At 40.6% G+C, this 24,009-nt stretch overlaps 1 protein-coding gene across 5 annotated transcripts in view; it reads left to right on the forward strand.

Moving 5' to 3' along the window:
- Ube4B (Ubiquitination factor E4B) overlaps positions 1–24,009 on the forward strand; it is a 679,226-nt gene that overhangs the window by 173,335 nt on the left and 481,882 nt on the right. For all 5 annotated transcript variants that reach the window (XM_076183024.1, XM_076183023.1, XM_076183022.1 and 2 more), the window contains one exon: positions 17,511–17,592. In XM_076183024.1, coding sequence (XP_076039139.1) covers positions 17,511–17,592 — 82 coding nt within the window. The remainder of the gene's footprint in view (positions 1–17,510; positions 17,593–24,009) is intronic.

The following is a 24,009-nucleotide window of genomic DNA, read 5'->3' on the forward strand; positions in this document are numbered from 1 at the left end:
GGTCAGCAATTTGGATAAAATGTATAGCAATCTAAATGATTTAATTATTAATGCACAAAATACATATCCCCCTGAAGTCAATATGGAAGAATAGTAATACTCCCAAATGGATGACTGACAGACAGAAACATGAGATTGGAATGAAAAGAGGACTTTATGTGAAAATAAAAAAATGGGGAAACACACCTTAGATCAAGATATAATGAGATGTCAAAGCTGATTAAAAAGAATACATATACAGCGAAATGTAACTATGAAATTAAGGTTGCCAGTCAAGCAAGATCCAACCCAAAGGGTTTCTTTCACCTTTACAGAACAAAAAATAAAGAAAGAATAGGCCCAGTTAAAAAACAGTGAAAATGTCATGATAGAATCAGAGGAAAAAATGAGTGAGGAGTTTAACAAATATTTTCTCTCAGTGTTTACTAATGAGAGGCTAGATTAGGTACCTGAATGCAATCAATTTTCACTGAGGATGAAGAGAGTAGACTAATATCAGCATTAGCAAAGTAGAAGTAGTCAAGCAGATTGAAAGACTTAAAGCTACAAAATCCCAGGGTCCAGACGAAATTTTTCCAAGAGTGCTTAAGGAGTGTAAATTTGAAATCTGCAACCAGTTAACTGAAATAATAAATCGATAGACACTGGTTTTGTGCCTACTGCTTGGGGGCAGGCAAATGTTGTTCCTGTTTTTAAGAAGGGAGATAAGTTGTCTATATGCCACTACAGGCCAATCATTTTGACATCAGTTATAGGTAAAATGCTTGAATCAATAATAGTAAATAGACTCAGAGAACACATCAAGAGACATCATTTAATTCATGACACGCAGCATGGTTTCTCCAAGGGTAAGTCATGTGTGACTAATCTTCTATCCTTTTGCACTAAAGTATATAAGGCATCAGATAACAGTGATAACTACGAAGTTATTTACCTTGACTTTAGCAAAGTGTTCAACAAGGTGCCACACCAGAAACTAAATAAAATCAAAGCTCATGGCATAGGAGAAAAATGTTAGAATGGATTAGAGCTTGGATCAATAACAGAAAACTGCGGGTCACCATAAATGGAGTAAAATCCAGGTGATTACGCAGAGATTCTGTAGGATGATCTTAACAAGTTGTTAACAAGGTTGGTGAAATGGCAAATGAATTTCAATATCTCTAAGTGTAGTGTATTAAACATAGGGCAACACAACCCTGACAATAGATACAGCTTAGATAACATGCAAAGAAAACTGAGTGGGAGAAAGACTTGGGAGTTCTAGTGAGTCCGGACCTTAAAAAGAGGAAACAGTGCATTAGGAATAAAGCAAACAGAACATTAGGTTTCATTGCTAGGACGGTAACGAATAGAAATGCAGAGGTAATTATCAAACTCTAGCAATAGTTAGACTCATCCTTGACTATGCGGTACAGTTTTTGTCTCTGTCCTATAGAATGGACATAATTCACTAGAATCAGTACAGAGAAGAATGACCAAAATGATAAATGGACTCGGAAATTTGCCTTATGAAGAGAGGCTTAGGCACTTTAACTTACACTCTCTGGAAAGATGCAGAGTGCGAGGTGATCTAACAGAGGTGTTCAAGTGGATCAATGGCTTTAACAAGGGTGATGCAAACAAGGTCATCATATTAAAACAACAGGGCAGGACTTGGAAAAATGGATTTAAACTAGACAAATTTAGATTTAAGAAGAAAATAGGCAAGAATTGATTTACTAATAGGGTGGTCAGCGAATGGAATAGACTTAGTAACCATGTAGTGAGCGCTGAAACTATCAGTTGTTTTAAGAAATGATTAGACAACTTCATGGATGGGGATGACAGGTGGTGATGGATATGGAGCTGCCTAGTGTATGCCTTATGGTTTCTTGCAGTCTCCTTCATTCTTATGTTCTTATGCTCTAACTGATATCAAGAATCATTCCTGGATGCATAGAAATATTCCAGATATCTGAAAAGGAGCAGCATAATACCTATATTGTATCTAAATACATATACCAAAGACTTTTTCCCCCTTACAAAGGAGGTAGCCAAAAAACAAAGGCATAAAAACTATTCCCACCCATGGCATCCCTAATACATTCCACTCCCCTCCAACCTCTACCCTCTCTCTTATCTTGGCACCTCCTGGATGACGGATTATCCTTGTATCTTGTCCACTGCCCTGGGTCAGAAGCAGTGTCGCAAGACAGAGCAAGGCAGCTTCATTAAATCAGTGACCCCCCTCTCCGTCCACCCAATGCAAAAAATGAGAAGACGGGGCAGAAATCCCTTCGGGCTGCGTCAAAATTGTTCTCACACATACTAATTCACCCACCATCCCCCACCCATTCCACCTCATGCATCACAACATCATCCCTGTACAACCATTCTCCATTCACCCCTGTCTTTTGTCCTCTCCCATCCTTCCTGAATAGACATTCCCCTCTTCCCCAAAGCTCCTTTTACCCCATCCATCCATCTCATCCTAAGTTGCCACCTCATGTTCACTCACTCTTTCCATATGTCCAAACCATCACAATACTTTTATCCACCCTATCTCCCAACTCCCTTTCCGCCCCTGTTCTCCTCCTCATTATCTCATTTCTCACTCTATCCAGCCTAGTAACCCCTATACTTTTCAAATACCTCATCTCAAACACATTCAAACTCCTCTCTTCCTCTCTCATGTTCCATGTTTCTGCCCCTTACGATACTGTCGGCACAATCACTCCTTCATACAATCTCCTTTTAGCATCCATTCACAAATGTCTATTTCTCATTATACTTTTAATCCACCAAGGCATTTACTCACTTCTCTCAATCTACAATCTACCTCACCTCCACTCCTCCCTTTCCTGCCACATTCGCACCCAAGTATCTAAAACTATCCACTTCCTCCAGTCTTTCACCCTTAATGCTCACTTCCAGTCTGCTATCACTTTCACCCCTTGTATATCTCATCACCTTTTGCCCACATTTATCTTCATCTTTCTTCTATCACACACTCTCCCAAACTGTCACTAACTTCCTCAATCCCTCCTCTGAGCCTGCTACAAGCACAGTATCATCTGCAAACAACAGCTGGCTCACCTCCCACTTTTCTCCATCTTCTTTAACCATCTCCAAATCCCTGACCCACCACCCTTGCATTTACCTCTTGCACCACCCCATCCATGTATAAGTTGAACAGCTGGGGTGACAACACATCCCTGACGAAGTCTCACCTTTACCTTGAACCACTCGCTCTCTCCATTTCTAATCCTGACACACACTCTACTACTCAAGTAAAAACTCTGACAGCTCCTAGAACCTTTCCTACTATCCTGTATATCTGTAAAACCTCCCACAGTGCCTTCTTGTCTAATTTATCATAGGCCTTTTCCAGATCCATAAAAGTCCAAAAAACATACAGTACTTACCTTTTTCTATAGCTTTCTCACATGTCTTACCACAAAAATCCTATCTACACAACCTCTACCTATTTGGAAAACCCTGCATCATACATACCAGTTTCACGACTATCCATCATATCAAAGTTGACAGCAAGATTGAACATATACATACATATACCAAGGCTTTCTCCCCCTTACAAGGGGGGTAGCCAAAAAGAAAAAGGCACAAAATCACTCCCACCCATTCCATCCCTGAATACACTCCACCCTCCCTCCCATCTTAGCACCTCCTGAATGACGGGTCATCCCTGCACCCTGTCCACTGCCCTGGGTCAGAAGCAGTGTCGCAAGACACAGCACATCCACAGCAAGGCCGCTTCATTTAATTTGCGACCCCCCCTCTCCGTCCCCCAATTGCATAAAATGAGAGGACGGGGAGAAATCCCTTTGGGCTGTGTCAAATTTTGCTCACACATACTACCTCACCCCCCATCCACCCGCCCATTCCACCTCATGCAATCACAACATCGTGGTGTCCTGTCATTGTATCTCTCCATATCCATTTTGTTCTTAAATTCTTATATTGTTTTTGTACAACCTGTTTTTTCATCCAATGTGCTCCATACACCTACCACTCTGTGGGGAAATCTGTTCTTTTTCAGGTCTCTTCTATACAGGGTGCGGCAAAATTATGGCAACTCATTCATTTGCATATAATTTTATTGAAACAAAGAAATTTCAAAGAACGACAACAAATAACATTAATATGGACCTTTGGCACTATCATATTCAAGCAGTTTCAAAGTGGCCTCCTTTGGCGGCGATACAAAGCCTCAAACGCTTCTTGAAATTTTCGGCGATGGGCCGCAGCTCCTCCGGCGTGATTCTGTCCCACTCCCGGCACAACGATTGCTTCAGCGACTCCAAACTTTTGTGGGGCTTAGCACAGGCCCTGGCCTCCAAAATCGACCATACGCTGTAGTCCATCGGGTTTAGATCCGGAGAGTACGGCGGCCATTCCGCAGATGTGATGAAACCCGGAAAATGGGCTTTGCACCACTCCTGAGTCGTTTTCGCCCTGTGGGCCGGAGCGGAATCCTGCTGGAACGTCCATTCCGCATCGCCAAAGTGCTGCTGGGTCCACGGAAGTACCACGGCCTCGAGGATGTCGCGTCGGTACACGTCCTTGTCGATTTTGACCCTCTGTTCCACGAAAACCAGGGGTGTCTTGCCGCTCGCGCAAATTCCGCCCCATACCATGACGGACTGCAGATTTTGGCGGTGTTCGATGATGGCCGAGGTGCTGGGAGCCTCTGCGGACCAGCTCCTGTCGATTTGGCGGTTGTGTGCTTGTTCCACGGTGAACAGCTTCTCATCCGTGAAGACGATCCGCTCCCACTGCTGACCTGTGGCCCGGCGAATGAGCTGGCGACATCGTTGCAGCCGTACGCGCTTGTTTTCGTCCGTCAGGAGCTGAGCTTTTTGGATCTTGTAGGGCTCGAGTTCGAGCTCCTGTTTCGCCATTCGTCGCACTGATTGGTCGCTGATGCCAGTTTCACGGCATCAGCTTCTTGATGATCTGCCTGTTCCTGGGAGTGTTGACGGTGCGTTTTCTTCCTCTTCCTGGACGGTCGCCTTCATGACCAAGCTCCTTGAACCGCTTGACTGCTTTTGAAATGACATCTTTACGAACACCGAGCAAACGAACAATGTCACATTGACGTTTTCCTTGACGATGCAGCTCCAAAATTGCGTTACGTTTGTTTGCCATTCTGAAAAAAAATAGGAATTAAGCATTACAAACTTGAGATAAACATAACTATTACAAAAAAGTACGGAGAATTCAGTATAACAAAAATTATTTGGCTGCAATAAAATATGTTCGCAGTAGGACAAATTTAATTTGGTTGCCATAATTCTGCCGCACCCGATAATTGTCCATTTTAAGCATGTTTCCATGTCTTTATATTCTTTTTTGTACTGGGTGACCACAGTGTTGCTGCAACACTGTGGTCACCCAGTACAAAAAAGAATATAAAGAAGATTGAGAGAATCCAGAAAGCAGCTACGAGGATGGCCCCAGAACACTCAAAATATTTATATGAATAAAGACTGATGAAATTGGAGTTGTCGATTCTGGAACAGAGGAGAGAAAAATGTGACTTGTTGACCATCTATAGAATTATGAAGGGCATGGAAGTTCTTGACAAAGAAGTCTTGCTAAATTGGGATAAGAGAAACATAAGAGGACATGGAAACAAGCTTAAAATGGACAATTATAGAAGAGACCTGAAAAAGAACAGATTTCCCCACAGAGTGGTAGGTGTATGGAACACATTGGATGAAAAAACAGGTTGTACAAAAACGATATAAGAATTTAAGAGCAAAATGGATATGGAGAGATAGAATGACAGGACACCACAAACTTAGCTCCCCTTTCCCATAAGATACAACTAGGTACAACTAGGTAAATACAGAAACCAAAATCCTTCCCATAGAACACAAGAAAATGACCAGAATACATTTCTACACCAACACCCTTAATACCATGCACTTATCTCACTGCATCACGTACACCATCGCAGAGGAAGGAGGTGCTAACATCGAGCTCCAAACTAGTGCTTTGTTGCTGATTCAGGAAAACTGCCTTGTCATTTTTAGGATGTAACAATATGTTTTCGTGTGACCAGTAATGTATCCAGTCCAGTTCTTGGAAATCATAGTTTTAGCACAGAATGGAGAGTAGCAATGATGAAAAAAGGATTAAGAAACCAACCAATGAGGGGGATTGGATATGTCTAGAGTCGACATTGGGAGTGATCCCTCAGAAAACATGTTTAAACGTTACTCCGAGGTGGCACCGATCCCCAAGAGGAGCTACGTCTGCCTTGGGGAGTACCACAATCCTTTTTCTCAACATGCAATATTACGTTTTTTCTGCACCGAGGGGTGATTTTCCGGTGATCACCCCTCTTCTACTTTTAGCCAGAGATGTAGAGAGCAATCCTGGGCCCACCACAAAATACACATGCCCAACATGCTCTAAACCCATTACCTCGAGCAGACAGACAAAGGGCTCAGTTCAGTGCAATATGTGCAAAAACTGGGCCCACCTCACTTGTACAACACTTGCTGACACAAACCAATACACAAACACTTGGACATGTTCTACCTGCCCTCCAGTAACCCCACTCCCACCTCCCACCTCCCCAACCACAGTCAGCACCCTTACCCACTCCCAATTTCCCTTTGCCCTTATCCCCAATCAATACTCCCCTTCCTTTGTCCCCAATCTCTCCTTTCCCTCCCTCTAACCCAGATCCTATACCTTCCCCATTAACACCCCAATTTCAACCCCAAATGGCAACTTACAACACACACAGAACACACAACATCAACATATTACAACACAACATTGATGGTATTAACACAAAAAAACATGAACTCGAACACTTTCTTAAACAACACAACATATACATTGCAATTATACAAGAAACAAAACTAAGACACTCACACAAAACACCATCATTTCATAATTACACCACCATCAGACAAGACCGGACCGATGGCAATGGCGGTGGACTCATCTCCCTGATCCATCACACCATCTGTTTTGTGGACACAAGTGCCACAACCAAAATTCTGCTCCCTACCACAGATAACATTACAGAAATCCAATCCATTCGAATCTGCAAAGGCAACAAATCAACACTGACAATAGTTAACATGTACATTCCCCCCCAATCATCCCCCACAGTTCCAAACACCTTCAGACCTCAATTTAGCCAACTAGCCTCAATCCCCAACCTGATCATGGGTGGTGACTTCAACACCAAGTCGTCTGCCTGGTATGTCGACAACCCTGACACAGACAGAGGTTTTGATATACAGACTCAGTTTGATTCATTGACTATCATGAACAACACACATAATCATACACATACCCCACACCAAGCCCTCTACACTCCCTCCTCTCCTGATATCACCTTTTGCTCCCCCTGCCTAACCCCAACAACATCATGGAGAGTGGTCAGAACCCTTGGTTCTGATCACCTTCCAATCATCACCACCAAAACAAGATGCACCCCAGTTGGCCACAGACACACATACACCAATTACAAGAGAGCTAACTGGGAAGCTTTTACTGAAGAGACAGAACATTTTGAAACACTTAACAGTACACCAATCACAAACATAAACAATGCTGTGCACACTTTTAATACAATCATACAAAATGCAGACAAGAGATACATCCCTAGAGGCAACAGAAAATTACACAACCCCAACTTCACACCAGAAATCCAAGGCCTCATCAGACAACGAGACACACTTAAACACAATACCCCCACACCTATCCCTCAAAACATAGCAGACCAAATACAAACACTAAACACTGTGATTGCCAATAAAATACTCAAATAAAAAACACAAAATTGGCAAAACTTTATCAATACACTTGATCACAAAACAAACACCAGCAAATTGTACAAAACACTCAACAGCATTACACTATCCAACAGTAACACAACACGCTCTCACGCAGCAATAATCACAACAACAGACAATCTACCCTCAAACAGCCAACAAGCAAACACACTCATAAATCATTTTGCACAGACAATCCATCTCACTTCTCACCCTGACGACCGACACACTATTTGACGCAAGAAAGACTTTCCCACAGACTCAGACTATACACCCTTCATAGACAGTCAGACAAAATATATAATACATACTGTAATCTCAAGCACTCATCCGCCTATGGCCCTGATAACATAAGTAACATCCACTTAAAACACATTGGACCACAAGATATACACGCACTAACAAACATTGCAAACTACAGCTATTCACACAACACTATACCCGACATCTGGAAGCATGGTAAAATAATCACCATTCCAAAACCGAACAAAGACCCAACAATCCCAACATCGCACCGCCCAATCACACTTCTCTGCACCCCCTCTAAAGTCATTGAACACCTAATACTTAAACTTGTCACACCACATATTCCTTGCTGACTCACAACACGGTTTTAGGCCACTACACTCCACAAACACTTCTGATAAACCTCACACAAAGAATTTTAGATGGCATCAATTCAGATAGGCCCCACCACAGAACACTTCTTATAACATTAGACATTAGTAAAGCTTTTGATGCTATCCCCCGCCACAACCTAACAAATATAATATATAACACGGACATGCACAATAACACCATAAGATGGCTGGCCAATTATCTGGCAGGTAGGAATGCTTACGTGTCATATAATGGCCAATCATCGCACATCAGAAACATTAAGAATGGAGTACCACAGGGCTCTGTTCTATCCCCCACACTCTTTAATCTATACATGCATGACTTACCCACACCAGACACCTCAGAAATACAAATCTCTTCCTATGCAGACGACATAATCACATGCACACATCGTAACACAGACAAAGCTGCAGAAATAATCCAGCCATACCTTGATACACTCAACACATGGTTCATCACAAACAGACTCAAAATAGCTCCAACCAAATCTACAGCAACACTTCTCACCAACTGGACAAAAGAACACAAATACAGTCACTATCCGAGTTATGACGCATGCGAGTTATGACCACCTGTACTTACGACCACGTCTAGCAGATGTCTATTATGAGTTTACTGTATATGTCTGGCAGCACAGCGCGCAAGATACTTGTAGCAGCCCGGCATCGTGCACGACATTTATGGAAGAGATGGAAAAGTTGCTATACACGTGGTTGGAAGATAATAGGCAAAGAAATGTGAAACAGATGTTGCAAACAGTGCAAAGTAAGGCTACAAGTTAATTTCGCATGTTGAAAGAACGTGCAGGTGAAGAATACGCTTCACATGAATTCATAGCGAGTGCTGGGTGGTTTCGTCGCTTTCGAGAGCGTTACCAGGTTCACCACGTGTTGTCGAAAGGTGAGGCTGCTAGCAGTGATGCGCATGCAGCTAAGCCATTTGTGGAAGAGTTTGATTTATTAATTAAGGATGTAAGATACTGTATTTACATATTTAAGACCATGCCTAGCAGATGCCTATTATGAGTTTATTAATAAGAGTACTTTATAATAAGTATTTTCTTTCTTTAACCTACCATATATTAACAACTAAGCAACTGAAAACAATTCTGTATACAACTGTAGGAGAGAAGCCAACCTCAGAGTATGGGATCCAATGTATTTAACGCTTCGCCCAGCAGGGCTTCTTCAGAAATAACAGAGTGGATGTTTTTTTTTTTTTTTTTTTTTTTTTTTTTTTTTCTAGGCTATCGATTCATAAGATGGTCATTAAGCCTGATTTGAATTTGTACAGGCTCGACGTTGTTATGTATGTGAACACAGTGGACAAACATCTGACTCCTTATATAACCCGAGCTTACGGGGAGAAACGAACATGAAACTGGTGTAAACACAGTTTGCGTAAATTGCTCGTTACTTTGTTTTTAAAATTGCTAAAGGTTTATTTATTGTAAAAAATACATTGTTTTGATTTATATTATCAATGAGAGATATAAAAGCAGATTCAAAACATCTACGTTTCATAGTATGGTTTTCATATTTGATAATCTTAGTAATATTCCAGTCAGCATTGTGGCCTGTATCGTATCTATGTCTAACAATGGCATTATTCATATTGTAAGTTTTCATATCATATACTAAGAAAAATTATAAAAATTAAAATAAAAGGCATATAATTGATAAACAGTAAACAGCTTGTATATAATAGTATTCAGTAGAAAAAGTTTCTTAAAAACACAACAGATTGATATCATGTATCCCAGAGTATAACCCTCGTGTCGGCCATTTTAATGGGATCCGACTTACGACCAATCCGACTTATGACTGGTTGGTCGGAACCAATCTAGGTCGTAACTTGGATAGTAACTGTACATACCTCATCTCTACATCAACAACACTCTAATACCACACACAAACACATAGAAAATTCTTGGTGTAACATAGGATACATCCATGTCTTTCAAACAACACATCACAAACATAAAAAACAAATGCACACCTAGACTTAACACATTTAAGGGGACCGGCTGGTCAAGAATCGATGAAAATTGGGAAAAAATGAAAAACTGGGGAAAAAATTCTACATCTGCGTATGGCAATCGACAGTCTGTATGTGGAGTATTTAATAAAAATTCGCCTTATTTTCGTAGTTATGGCAAATAAACCCCCTCCTCCCCCCAACTCGACCCCATCTCGGCCCTATGATATGTATTGGTCACTACAATATATATATTATTGCAATAAATAACAATAATTTGTAATGATTGAGTGCTATTCCTAGTGACTTCTGGCAACTCTGTCTCTGTACCAGAGGTTATATATAGACCCCAGAATGGGTAGATGCCTCAGAAAGCGATAAACAGTAGACAAAAATTGAGTGATACGCTCCACTGCAAGCCACCATCAATCCTTTTGTCATTTGACAAGCTGTTATACTATTTTTGAGATGCCATGTCCTCGCAAGCAAACCAAACAACTTCAGGAAGCTAGGAAAAGGCAAGAATTACAAAGTAAGCAAGCTATGACACCCTAATGTAATAACCTGCCTAAAATGCAGGTGGGGACCAGGAGCCAGAAGACAGAGGATTATATGACTGGACATCAACATATATGACTGAATATGAATAGTTTATTCTAAATATCATCAACATTCAAGCCTAAAAAGCTAAATAAGGAAATGCCATGATATCCCTTATTTATATTAGTATGTAGGGGTTCAAAGTTAGTGAAAACTTTGACGGCCCGTATCTCAAAACCTAAGTTTTATACCTTCAAACTTCTACTCCTCCATAACTTCTTAATCAATTTCAATGAAAATTCACACATAATATGTCTAAATCTGCCTGATTGATGAAATAGAACGTTTTTTTTTAATATCTGAAAGGGTTAATTTTTGCCTTTTTTTTCCCTATTTGAAGGGGGACGGGGTGGGAAAAGATATAAAAATTAAAATTCCACAAACTAATTACTTTAACTAAAATTTCTCTCTATTAGTTTGAAGGTCTGGATAAGGTCCTTCCACCATATTAATTTCATTCATGTAGAGCAATTATTATAGGAGTAGTCATTTCAAAATTATCAATTTTTTTGAAAGGGAGATGGGGGGGCAAAACATGAAAGGGTTGCAGATTAGTTTTTTTGGGTTGGGAAAGATGTATATGGTGTCCTTAACTCCTGGCATAAATTTCTGTGCAATAACCCAATTAATAAAGATTTTCATCTTTTGATCAGCCGGTCCCCTGAAGTCAATCACTGGAACAACATTTGGACAAAAAGAAACTAATACAACAATATACAAACAATGCATACGCTCAGTGATGAATTATGCGAGTCCTGCATGGGCTCCTAATCTCGGTGAGACACACCACAACACCCTTCAAATCATACAAAACAAAGCCCTAAAAACAATTACAGGCTGCACAAATACAACACCTACAGACCATTTACACCATGAAACAAAAGTCCTCAAAGTCAAGGACCACCTCGACATGAGAGGCACACAAACACTTGCTGCAGCCACCACAAACACATCACACCCGCTACACTACATAGCAGAACACCCACACACATCAAGAAACATTAAAACAACACCCAAAGACCTGTATCACACACAGATACTCTCTTCTCTTCCTCCACAACCACCAAATACCAGCCTCCGGAAACATATTCATAATCATATCACTCACCGCTCCATTAACACACTGAAAGACAACACACTGCTGCATGCCAGACCCCCTGATATCCACCCTTCTGAATCCTCTCTCCCACGAAAGGACAGAGTCCACCTGGCCAGACTGCGGTGCGGCCACCACCCAGCACTTCAAAGCTACCAGAAGAGGCTGGATGACCGCATTGTGAACAGCTGCCCAGGATGTAACACTTCACCCCATACCATACAACACATAATGGAAGATTGCATTATACACAATCATGCACGCAAACAACACAACATACACTCTATAAAGGATTTGTGGGAAAACCCAGTTTCGGCTGTAGCATTCCTTGGGGAGACGGGACTGCTCGGACAGACAGTCTAGGGAACGACAAAAACAAAAACAACTATGGACATGGATAGAGATAGGATTAGCAGAGCAATAAGGAATCAAGACATCAACAACTAGGCAGAAGAATAGATTGATTTCAAATTAGACCAAAAACTCTGGGGCAATGACCTACTGGGTCTGACCATTGATTATACATTGACTCAGTGGGTCAAAGAAAAAACTCGATATATACACAACGAAGAACCATGGAGACTAGACTTGATATTCACTTCTGAGCCTGAAATTGTAGAAGAAATAAATTATAAGACACCATTTGGGAAGAGTGACCACATACTAATAGGGTTTTAGCTTAAGGAACAAAATGTTGTGAGAAGAAACAAGAAACATAGAGAAGGAAGATTAATGTACAACAAAACTGACTTCGTAAAACTTAGAAAAAAAAATTCAAAATGCTACTTGGGAAAATTTTGCAAATGATGAAACAAAGATGGAAGAGAAATTGAACCTTTTTAAAGAAATATATAAGGAGGGAACAGATAAACATGTACCTAAGCAGAAACAAATAAGGGTTTACATAAAGTGTTGGTATAATAAAAAATGTAGCGATGCTAAAGATTGAAGAGACAGCCTGGAAAAAAGACAAAAAAGTGACAAAATGGCAAACGTACATCAAACTGAGAAATGAATATGTAGATATATACAGAGGAAAAAAGAAATATAAAAAAGATATAATAGAGAAATGCAAAGACCAACCTTAAACTATTTTACAGATATGTAAATGATAAACTAAAAGACAAACATGAAATAATGAAACTACATGAAGAAACTACAAAGAAGATAATCGACTTCTCACTCAAAGAAGGAAAAGTACCACAAGATTGGAAAAATGCAAACATTAGTACCAATATACAAGAGAGAAGATAAAGAAAATCCAACAAATTATAGACTGATATCTCTTACAAGCACAATTGCAAAAATATGTGAAAGAGTTGTTAAAAATAAATGGACTAAACACTTGGAAGAGAACAACATACTAAATCCCAAGCAATTTGGATTTAGAAGTGAAAGATGATGTAGTAGAAACTTAATATGCTTTTTCTCAAGATTAATAGAAATAATACAAGAAAGAGATGGTTGGACAAACTGTGCTTTCTTGGACTTACCAAAGGCTTTTGACAAAGTACTACACAAAAAGATACTAATAAAAATTGAAACAGTAGGTGGAATACAAGGAATATTATTGAAATGGATGAAAGACTTCTTGAATGGAAGAAAAATGAGTGGTACTTAGAGAAAAGATCTCAAATTGGGTAGATATGATAAGCGGAGTCCCCCAAGGCTCTGTATTGGCTCCGATAATGTTTGCTGTGTATATAAACAACAAGGATGAAGGCTTCGAATGTTATATGAACTTCTTTGCAGATGATGCGAAACTATTGAATAGAGTAAGTACAGAAGAGGATTGCAAATCTTTTCAAGAAGACCTGGACAAAGTCTGGAAATGGAGTATAAAGAATGAAGTGAATTTCAACATTAAGAAATATAGTACAATGGAATTTGTAAAAAGCAAAAATAGAATATCTGGTCAACACAAAATTGGTACAAAGGAAGTTTCAAAAGAAAACTCAGAAGGAGACCTAGGAGTAATTATCTCAAATGACAGGACACCAGACAAACATGTAAACAAAATAGTTGGAGAAACTTACAATTTAATAAGATCAGTGAAAGTGGCCTTTGACTACATGGATGAGGAAATGGTAAAGAAGATGCTAGTTACCCTGGTAAGACCAAAATTAGAATATGCAGCATCACTATGGACACCTAGTACAAAAAAGAACATAAACTAGAAAATTCAAAGAGCAATGACAAAGATGGCACCACCACTTAGCAAGTTGATGTACAAACAAAGATTGGACAAACTAAATTGATCAACTCTGGAACAAAGAAGAGAAAGAGGCGATTTGATAACCATCTACAGAATTATGAAAGGTATGGAAATCCTTGATAGGGATGACCTACTAGAATGGGACAAGAAATAGAAGAGGACACGAGAAGAAACTTAAGGGGGTACGCGACACCTGGAGGTCATTTTCTAAAATATTTAGAGTAAAGAGCTGAAACTTCTCAGGTAAATAGGTATCCATATTGCCTACATTTTAGGTGAAGCAGAATGGTGTATGTACACATGTACACATGTACGTATACCAGTAGCGACATTTAAAAGTGCACAGCACCATTATTCGTGGACCAATTTGTTTTATTTTTTGGCTATGATTAGTCAGTAGGCACACCTAGGGCCGATCATTGAGTAATTGAACAATTTCCTTTATACTTTTGCATACAGGCATTTCAATTTTAATGTCTGGCAAAAATCGTGAAAAATAAAAATTTTTTGCTCGTTTCCATTATTACTCCAAACTCTTTCATCCTATTCAAAATATTGGAACGATCGGCCCTAGCAGTTACTAAAAGTAATATTCCCTGTAAGTTTCATCTAAATCTAATGTATATTAGATTTTTTATGATTAAAAAAAAGTAGAAAAATATCGAACGGAGATATGGCAACTTGAAATATGAATATATCTGATTTTTTCATGGCTTAATTCTTATTATATAATAAGTAAGTACAGTAAAAATTATCAACATATTTTAATTATAAGTACTTTAAATATTGAAAAACTAAAGTATAAATATGTCACAGTAGTGACGACGCACAGACGACAACATCATATAATTTGCTTTTTTCCACCTTTGGCGGTTTCTTCATATGAAACCTCTCTGCTGGGGGTCTTCAGGGTATCTAAATCATTGGAAAGAGGTTTATTTTCCAGTAGTGGGCGCCTTCTCTTTCCTCATCAGATTCCCCTCGCCAATCTATGTTGGTAGGGCACCCCCTCTAGCATCATATGATGTCCCTTCTTCTTTCTTCTTCCTGTATAGCCTTGATCTTTTTCCTCTTGCTTTCTTCTTTGGATTTAATCTTCCTCTTTGAATTGTTTAGTCTAATGTTGTCCTTTACCTCTGTCACCGTCACAGAGGTGCAGGTGAGGGCGGTGGTGGAGTGAGAGGTGGGGAGATCTTTAGTCGTCTTTGACTGCTTGCCATCTTTGACTGCTTGCCATCTTTAACTGCTGTTTTTTGTCATTGTGATGTTCTTTTGTTCTTTTTGCTACCCATGATGACTGTACTAAAGAGTAATATGTACTAGCTAAAGTAATAGATTGCAATGAGAGCTCATGAAACATGCGAACTTCCCTTTTCAGAGCTAGCCGGGAACTAACGCTTAGTTTCGCACAAAGTTGGCGAAATATTCTCCCTCCACCTTCCTTCCCCTCCACAATCGTATTGGCCGTTGATACACTGGGCGAGTGTAAATTCAATCAAATTTCAACGTTATTCGCTGCGCCTGAAGGTCCTAAGTGGCACGCCTCCCTCTAGTGTGGGTTGCGCCTTTAAATCTGTCCTTTTAAACCTCACCCAGGACCTTTAAATTGCGCGCGGCTGGAAAATTATTTGTCGGGATTTATTTCTAAGTGGTATACGAACATTTTGAACACAGTTTTGAAAAATGCCATATCTTGACCAAATTCACCCCCCCAGGTGTCGCGTACCCCCTTAAGAAAGTTACAGAAGAGATCAGAAAAAAAGCTTTCCACACAGAGTAATAGAATTATGGAACAAATTGAAAGAGAAAACAGTGAGTGCTAAAACTATACATGATTTTAAGAAAGAACTGGATGTGGAGAGATACAACTGCAGGTCACTATGAGCATAGAACTTCTGCAAAATACAACTAGGTAAACAACTAGGTAAATCTGAATGCAATGAAAAACTATACCAGAAGCATACTACTCATGCACTTGTAATAACCAATCACCTGCACCACACAAAACAACCACATGAAAACACACACATTACTAAACAATTCCTTCAAGTCAGACCAACAAACTCAGTACTCCAACATCATGGAGACATAGCCCCACTGGGGGGAGGGGGGAATCCTCATACATCTGGTAAGGACCACATTGGAATACTTGCTTCAGGACACCATCCAGCATTTAAACAATATTTACACAGAATAGACCTGGTTACAGATTCAAACTGCCCCAGATGCAATCACTTCATGCTACAATGCCCCACACTAACAATCCCTAGACAACAACTCAATATAAATTTCTTGAGTGACTTGTGGACCCTCTGCAAGAGAGGGTATAGACATTGAATTGATTGATTGATCCCCTTATTGCCTTCACTTCCATATCTGTCCATCTGAATCCTTTTGCTTTTTTCTCAATGCCTGACTCTCCTTTCACTTTTTTTTTTTTTGCTTTCTTCCAAAATATAGTTAAACAGTACAAACAGTAGTTAGTGTTTCTTTCCAGAGGGATTTGTGGGATAGGCTAAGGGCTGTTACAAGCTATTGTGAGGGTATGGATCTCCATGATGTGAATCTCAAGCAGCAGTTATCATGGATTGCAGATACACAAGAAACTGAATTTGAACTTGATGCTGCAGAAAAGTGTGGTATATAATTTTTTTTGCCTCATTTCATTGACTGGAAACCTGGAGACCCACAGTGGCTGGCAATGTCTCAAGCCCTCTCATACATCTTTTTGGAAAAATATTTGGTTGTCATTGTTTTATTAGTGTGGGAATGTTTCCATGTCAGTGTGCTACTACTATTAGTAGGAAGAGGGGAGAACATTTACTGATTATCAGCTCTCATTATGTGAAAAGGTGGAGGAAGTACAGTTGAAGTCGAGATCTTGGGCTGCACCTTCAGGTGGAAGTAAGGTTGTTGATGAGTTTGAAGATTGACAATAAGGAGATTATTCTTTCAGACATCCAATTTGGATTACCTCCAGCAGATATGTCTGGTTTGTGCAGTACAGGTACTATGGTAATGCACAAGTTAATTCATAAAGGACCAGTGAAACTAGCCCATTTTTCCCTATTCTATGATTTCAAGGATTAGTTTGGTATCTCCTTCCATGATACTTGCCATAAATAGACAACTGACAAATGTGTTTACACTTTGTACTTATAGTTTTTCTTTTATTTATTTATGCTTTCATTTACAGAGATGTGGTGTACCACCCTTAGCAACTGTAATCTGTGATGTCAGAAGACAGTGTATAGCCCACTCTGTCATTTTAATGACAGGTAAGTTGACCTCAATGAAAAACAAGCCCAGTTTCATGAACATACTTTTATGAACATTTTACCTGCAGGTAATTGTGATCATCTTTATGATTCTATAGTGGTTGTCAAGTTCTAATCAACTGTCTGGATCCCTGCTTCTTTCGTGTATCTATATCTGTATACCAAAAGGCTTCTTGTATGTACCTACCCCCCCCCCCCACACACACACACCCATCCATCACCCATGAATTTCCCCTTTATCTTGCTCCTTGGGGATGAAGGGTCATCCGCATCATCCATCCACTGCTTGGGACAAAAGCAGTGCAGTAAGACAATACATACACAACAGGGGCCAAACGTAAGTTTGGTGACCCCCTACCATTTCACCTCCCTCCCTTCCTTGTCTTCTTAACTATAGTAAAAATGAGGAGAAATCACTTCAAACCATATCATCTCATTTACAACCCTTCCCCACACACACACTCGACAAAGGATTTATAAAGCAGAGCATGCCAACAGGAGACCTTTTGGTCCATAACTAGGTCATGTGAAAAATGTTATACATACATACATATACCAAAGGCTTTTTCCCCCTTACAAGGGAGGTAGCCAAAAAGAAAAAGGCATAAAAACCATTCCCACCCATTACATCCCTAATACACTCCACTCCCCTCCACCCTCTTATCTTGGCACCTCCTGGATGACAGGTCATCCCTGCATCTTGTCCACTGCCCTGGGTGAGAGGCAGTGTGGCAAGACACAGCACATCCACAGCAAAGTAGCTTCATTAAATCGGCAACCCCCCCCCCCCCTCTCCGTCCCCTCATGCAGGAAAGGAGATGACAGGGAGAAATCCCTTCAGGCTGCATCAAATTTTTCTCACACATTCTACCTCCCCTCCTCCCCCCACCCATTCCTCCTCATGCATCACAATATCATCCATATACAACCATTCTCCATTCACCCCTATCTTCTGCCGTCTCCTGTCTTTCCTCAACAGACATTCCCCTCTTCCCAAAAGCCCCTTTCACCCCATCCATCCATCTCATCCTAGGTCACCCCATCCATCCATCTCATCCTAGGTCACCCCCTCATATTCACTACCTACACATCTGCCTTCCATACCTCTTTTACTAGTCTTTCTTCACTTGTTCTTTCCTTGTGTCAAAACCATCCCATTACTTTTTCATCCACCCTATCTCCCAACTCCCTTACAACCCCTGTTCTCCTACTCACCTCCTCATTTCTCACTCTGTCCAGCCTAGTAATCCCCATCATACTTCTCAAGACACCTCATCTCAAACACATTCAAACTCCTCTCTTCCTCTCTTATGTTCCATGTTTCTGCCCCATAAGTGCTGTTGGCACAATCACTCCTTCATACAATTTCCTTTTAGCCTCCATTCCCAAATGTCTATTCCTCATTGCACTTTTTAATCCACCAAGGCATTTACTTGCTTCTCTTAATCTACATTCTACCTCGACTCCACCCTTTCCTGCCACATTCACACCCAAGTATCTAAAACTATCCATTTCCTCCAGTCACTCACCTTTAATGCTCACTTCCAGTCTGCTGCCACTTTCACCCTTTGTACATCTCATCACCTTATGTTTACCCACATTTATCTTCAACTTTCTTCTTTCACACACTCTCCCAAACTCTACCACCAACTTCCTCAACACCTCCACTGATCCTGCTACAAGCGTAGTGTCGTCCGCAAACAACAGCTGGCTCACCTCCCACTTTTCTCCATTTTCTTTAACCATCTCCAATCCCTGGCCCACCACCCCATCCATGTACAAGTTGAACAGCCAGGGCGACATAACACATCCCACCTTTACCTCGAACCACTCACACGCTCCATTTCTAATCCTGAGACATGCTCTACTACTCAAGTAAAAACTCTTGACAGCTCCTAGAAGCTTTCCTCCTATCCCGTATATCTGCAAAACCTCCCACATTGCCTTCCTGTCTACCCTGTCATAAGCCTTTTCCAGATCCATAAAAGCCCAAAAACATCCTTACCTTTTCCTATAGCTTTCTCACATATCTGTCTTACCACAAAAATCTGATCGATGCAACCTGTATCTGTCCTAAATCCACACTGTTCCTTGCCAAGTACTCCCTCTGTTCCTCTCCTAATCCTCTTAATCAAAACCCTCCCATAAGCCTTCCCAATTACACTTAACAAGCTAATCCCTCTGAAACTACTACACTCACACTTGTCCCCTTTTCCTTTGTAAAGTGGAACTATACAGGCACTCCTCCAGTCCTCCGGCACTCGACCCTCTCTCCAGGAAACATTAAATAACCTCACCAGTTATTCCACCATCACTGTACCTCCTTTTTTTTTTAGACATTCTGCATGGCATCCATCCAGACCAGGTGCCTTACCTGCTTTCATCATCTTAACTACCTTCACTTCATCCTTCCTTATTTCTCCTCCATTTTCCTCACTCATCACGGTCATTTTCTTAGCACTTCCCACTGCAACTATCTTTCCCTCCCTATCCTTCACATTTAGCAACTCCCTAAAATACTCTGCCCACCTTCCCCTTACTGCCTTCTCTTCCATTATCATCACTCTATCTGCACCTTTTACCTTTTCTTCTCTGCTTGATTTGCCTCCTCTTCCTTTCTTAATTTCTTTCCAAAACATCTTTTTATTACTTTCAAAATTTTCTGTCATACACTTACCCCATTTCACATCTCTCCTCTTTGCCTCCTTTACCTTGTGCTTTACTTCTCTTTTCTTTGTACCTCTGATATGACTTCCTTGTCCTATTTTGTAACCAATCTGTGAAAGCTTGCTTCTTCTCTTCTACACCCTTCTTTGTTTCCTCATCCCACCATTCACTACCCTTCCTTCTATTTCCTCCTGTCCTTCTATTTCCTTCCTGTCTACCCTATCGTAAGCCTTTTCCAGATCCATATAAGCCCAAAAAACATCCTTACCTTTTCATATAGCTTTCTCACACATCACTCTTACCACAAAAATCTGATCTACACAACCCCTACCTGTCCTAAACCCACACTGTTCCTCACCAATTACTCCCTCTGTTCCTCTCCTAATCCTCTCAATCAAGACCCTCCCATAAGCCTTCCCAACTACACTCAACAAGCTGATCCCTCTGAAACACTTCTCCAGTCCTCCGGCACTTTACCCTCTCTTAAACAAACATTAAATAACCTCACCAGCCAGTCCACCATAACTGTACCGCCTTTCTTCAGACATTCCGCATGGCATCCATCCAACCCAGGTGCCTTACCTGCTCTCATCATCTTAACAGCTGCTTTCACTTCATCTTTACCTATTTCTCCTTCATTTTCCTCACTCATCACTCTCATTATTTTTAGCGCTTCCCACTGCAACTACCTTACCCTCCTTAATAATAAGTTGGGAAAAAAAAAAAAATGCATTGTAATAATAAATAAAATAAATGCATAGGTGTAGTCAATAAACAGGTAAATAGTAAATAATAATAAATTGACATATAACTAATAATAAATGAGAACCAAATAATAAACAGACAAATAATAACAGAAATAGATAATATGAAATAAATTGTCATTACAGCATCTTGCTTAGGTGTTTATCTATATGAATCTTAAAGCTTTGAAATGAACTACGAGGTCCATTAAAAAAGTATCCGACCTTGGTCGATAAAGAAAAGATTTGTGTACATTTCAAAACTTTTATTCAATCACCTTAAGTACTCCCCTTGGGAGTGCACACACTTCTCCCACCGGTGCTGCCACTGCTGGTAACATACCTGGAATGTTGTAGAGCTCTGCCGTCATTTTTCTCATAATTTCCTCTCTCGACTCAAAGCGCTTCCCTTTAAGGGTTGTTTTCAGTTTAGGGAAGAGCCAGAAGTCACAAGGTACCACGTCTGGAGAGTAGGGAGGGTGCCGAACAAGTGGAGTATTGTTTTTGGCCAGGTAAGCTTGGATCAGGTGGGCAGAATAAGCAGGTGCATTGTCATGGTGAAGTTGCCAGTTGCGCGCAGCCCACATTTGCGTCGTTTTCGTTGTACAGCATCGCGAAGGTGTCGCATAACTCTCAGATAATACTCCTTATTAATTGTTTGTCCTGCTAGTGCATATTCATGATACACAATACCACTGGAGTAAAAAAAAACATGTCAACATTACCTTGACGTTGCTCCGAACCTGTCGTGCTTTTTTTGGTCTTGGTGATGTCTGATGCTTCCATTGTGAGAAATTTTGTTTCCGGGTCGTATCCATACACCCATGTCTCATCACCAGTGATGATGGTCTTCATGAAGTCGGAATCACTGTTAGCACAGTCAAGCAGGTCTTGTGCAATTTCCAGGCAGAGTTGTTTCTGCTGTTCCACCAGCAACTTTGGAACAAATTTTGCAGACACTAGTCACATGGCCAAATCTTCGGTTAAAATTGTATGAACTGATCCTGTGCTTATTCCTACTCCTCCGACAATCTCGTTGATGGTTATACAACGGTCGTCCTCCACTATTCGACGAACATTCACAATGAATTCTTCGTTTCTGCTGGTGGATGGCCTGCCAGACCGTGGCTTGCTCTCAATTGAGGTTTGTCCTTGCTTGAAGCGGTTATACCACTCCTTTATCTGTGTTATTCCCATGGCTTCATCGCCAAAGGCTTGCTAAATCTTCTGGATAGTTTGCACTTGCGTATCATCAAGCTTGTGGCAGAGCTTAATGCAATAGCGCTGCTCGATGCGCTCCGACATGTTGCATAAGGACGATAATCCGACGAGTACGTTCTGGATGACTGCACTCTAGCCTTAACAGGTGGGAACTGGCACGCACTGCAGCTTTTAAAATTTCCACGCATGCGCAGTAAGGGTGCCATCAACTGCCACAAAAATGGATTCCTAAATGGTAAATTATTTTTCCTTTTATGGACCAAGGTCGGATACTTTTTGAATGGACCTCATATATTGCACTGCCTGTGCAGGAAGTTCATTCCATTCATTAACTACAAGGTTGGCAAAGTTGTTTCTACTCACTTCCAAACTAAATCTATTTCCTGACAGTTTAAGACCATTGTTTCTTGTCGGATTCTCATTCAGTGAGAAAATTTTGTCACTTTTGATGTCAATTTCCTTTAAAATCTTAAAAATCTGTATCAAGTCACCTATGAATCTGCTTTTTTAGGGAAAACAGATTCATATGTTTTAGTCAATTTTTGTATTTATTTTTGACATCCCTGTTTACCCAAGACCCCTTTCATCCCATCCATTCATCTCATTCTTAGTCTTCACCTCAAGTTCACTCTGTCCACCTGTGCCTTTCACACTTTTTGTTGATCTCTCTTCACTTATTATATCCATATGCCCAAACCATGTTAGTATTCTTTCATCAACCCTATCTGCCAGCTCCCTTTCTACCCCTGCTTTCCTCCTCACCTCCCCATTTCTTACTCAACCCTCATAACCCCTCCATACTTCTTAAGAGCATTTAGATTTCTCCTTTCTGCTTCTCTTACATTCCAAGTCTCTGTCCAATATAGTGTTGGAGATACAATCACCATTTCATATAGTCTTCTCAGTGCATCCATTCCCAGGTACCTCTTTCTTATGACACTTTTCACTCCCCCATGACATTTGTTTGCCTATCTCTACAGGTTATCTTCACCCCCATCCTCCATTCCCTGCTACATGTGACCATAAATACTTAAAACTATCCATAACCTCCAGCCTCTCTCCATTGAGAATTGCCTCCAACTCATTACTATATTCATTCTTTGTACATCTCATCTCCTTAATTTTACCCATATTTATTAATTTCTTCCAATCACATGCCTTCCTGAACTCTTGTCAATTCCCATAGACCCTCTGACCCAGCCACAAGTGAAGTGTCATCAGCATACAACAATTGGCGTATCTCTCTTTTCCTTCCACTCATTAACCACTCCGGTTCCCTACACTTACATCTCTTATCACTCTGTCCATGTACACGTTAAACAATTGTGGTGACATACCACATTCATGGCACAGCCCTACCTTCACCTCAAACTATTCACTCTGACCATATCCAACCCTATCACAAGCTCTACTATTCACATGAAAGCTTTTGACTGCCCTTAACCCCTTCCATACGGTGCCGCACACGTAGGCGTTATGAGGAGCAAGTGGATTCGCGACGCTGCCATATCGGCGTCTTGATTATATTGATTGTAGTTGCCCCTGTGTTTTTACATTCTCCCTAATCTGCTCTTAATCCCATTCTCTGTGGTTTTCAAAATTCACGGGTGAAAGAGAACGATCGATATAAGCCGTGACTATATTTTATGATGCGAGTATTATTACGACACGTCGTACGGCTGGCATTGGCTGCTGCCTGCGAGATTTAAGTCCCGTAGTGAAGTGGTTAACAGCTTTCCCTGCATCCCCATGTATCCACAATACCTCCCGTAGTGCCTTCCTATTA

This window comes from Oratosquilla oratoria, chromosome 3 (genome assembly GCF_046742065.1).
Source record: "Oratosquilla oratoria isolate Oo_2021 chromosome 3, ASM4674206v1, whole genome shotgun sequence".
NCBI lineage: Eukaryota > Metazoa > Arthropoda > Malacostraca > Stomatopoda > Squillidae > Oratosquilla > Oratosquilla oratoria.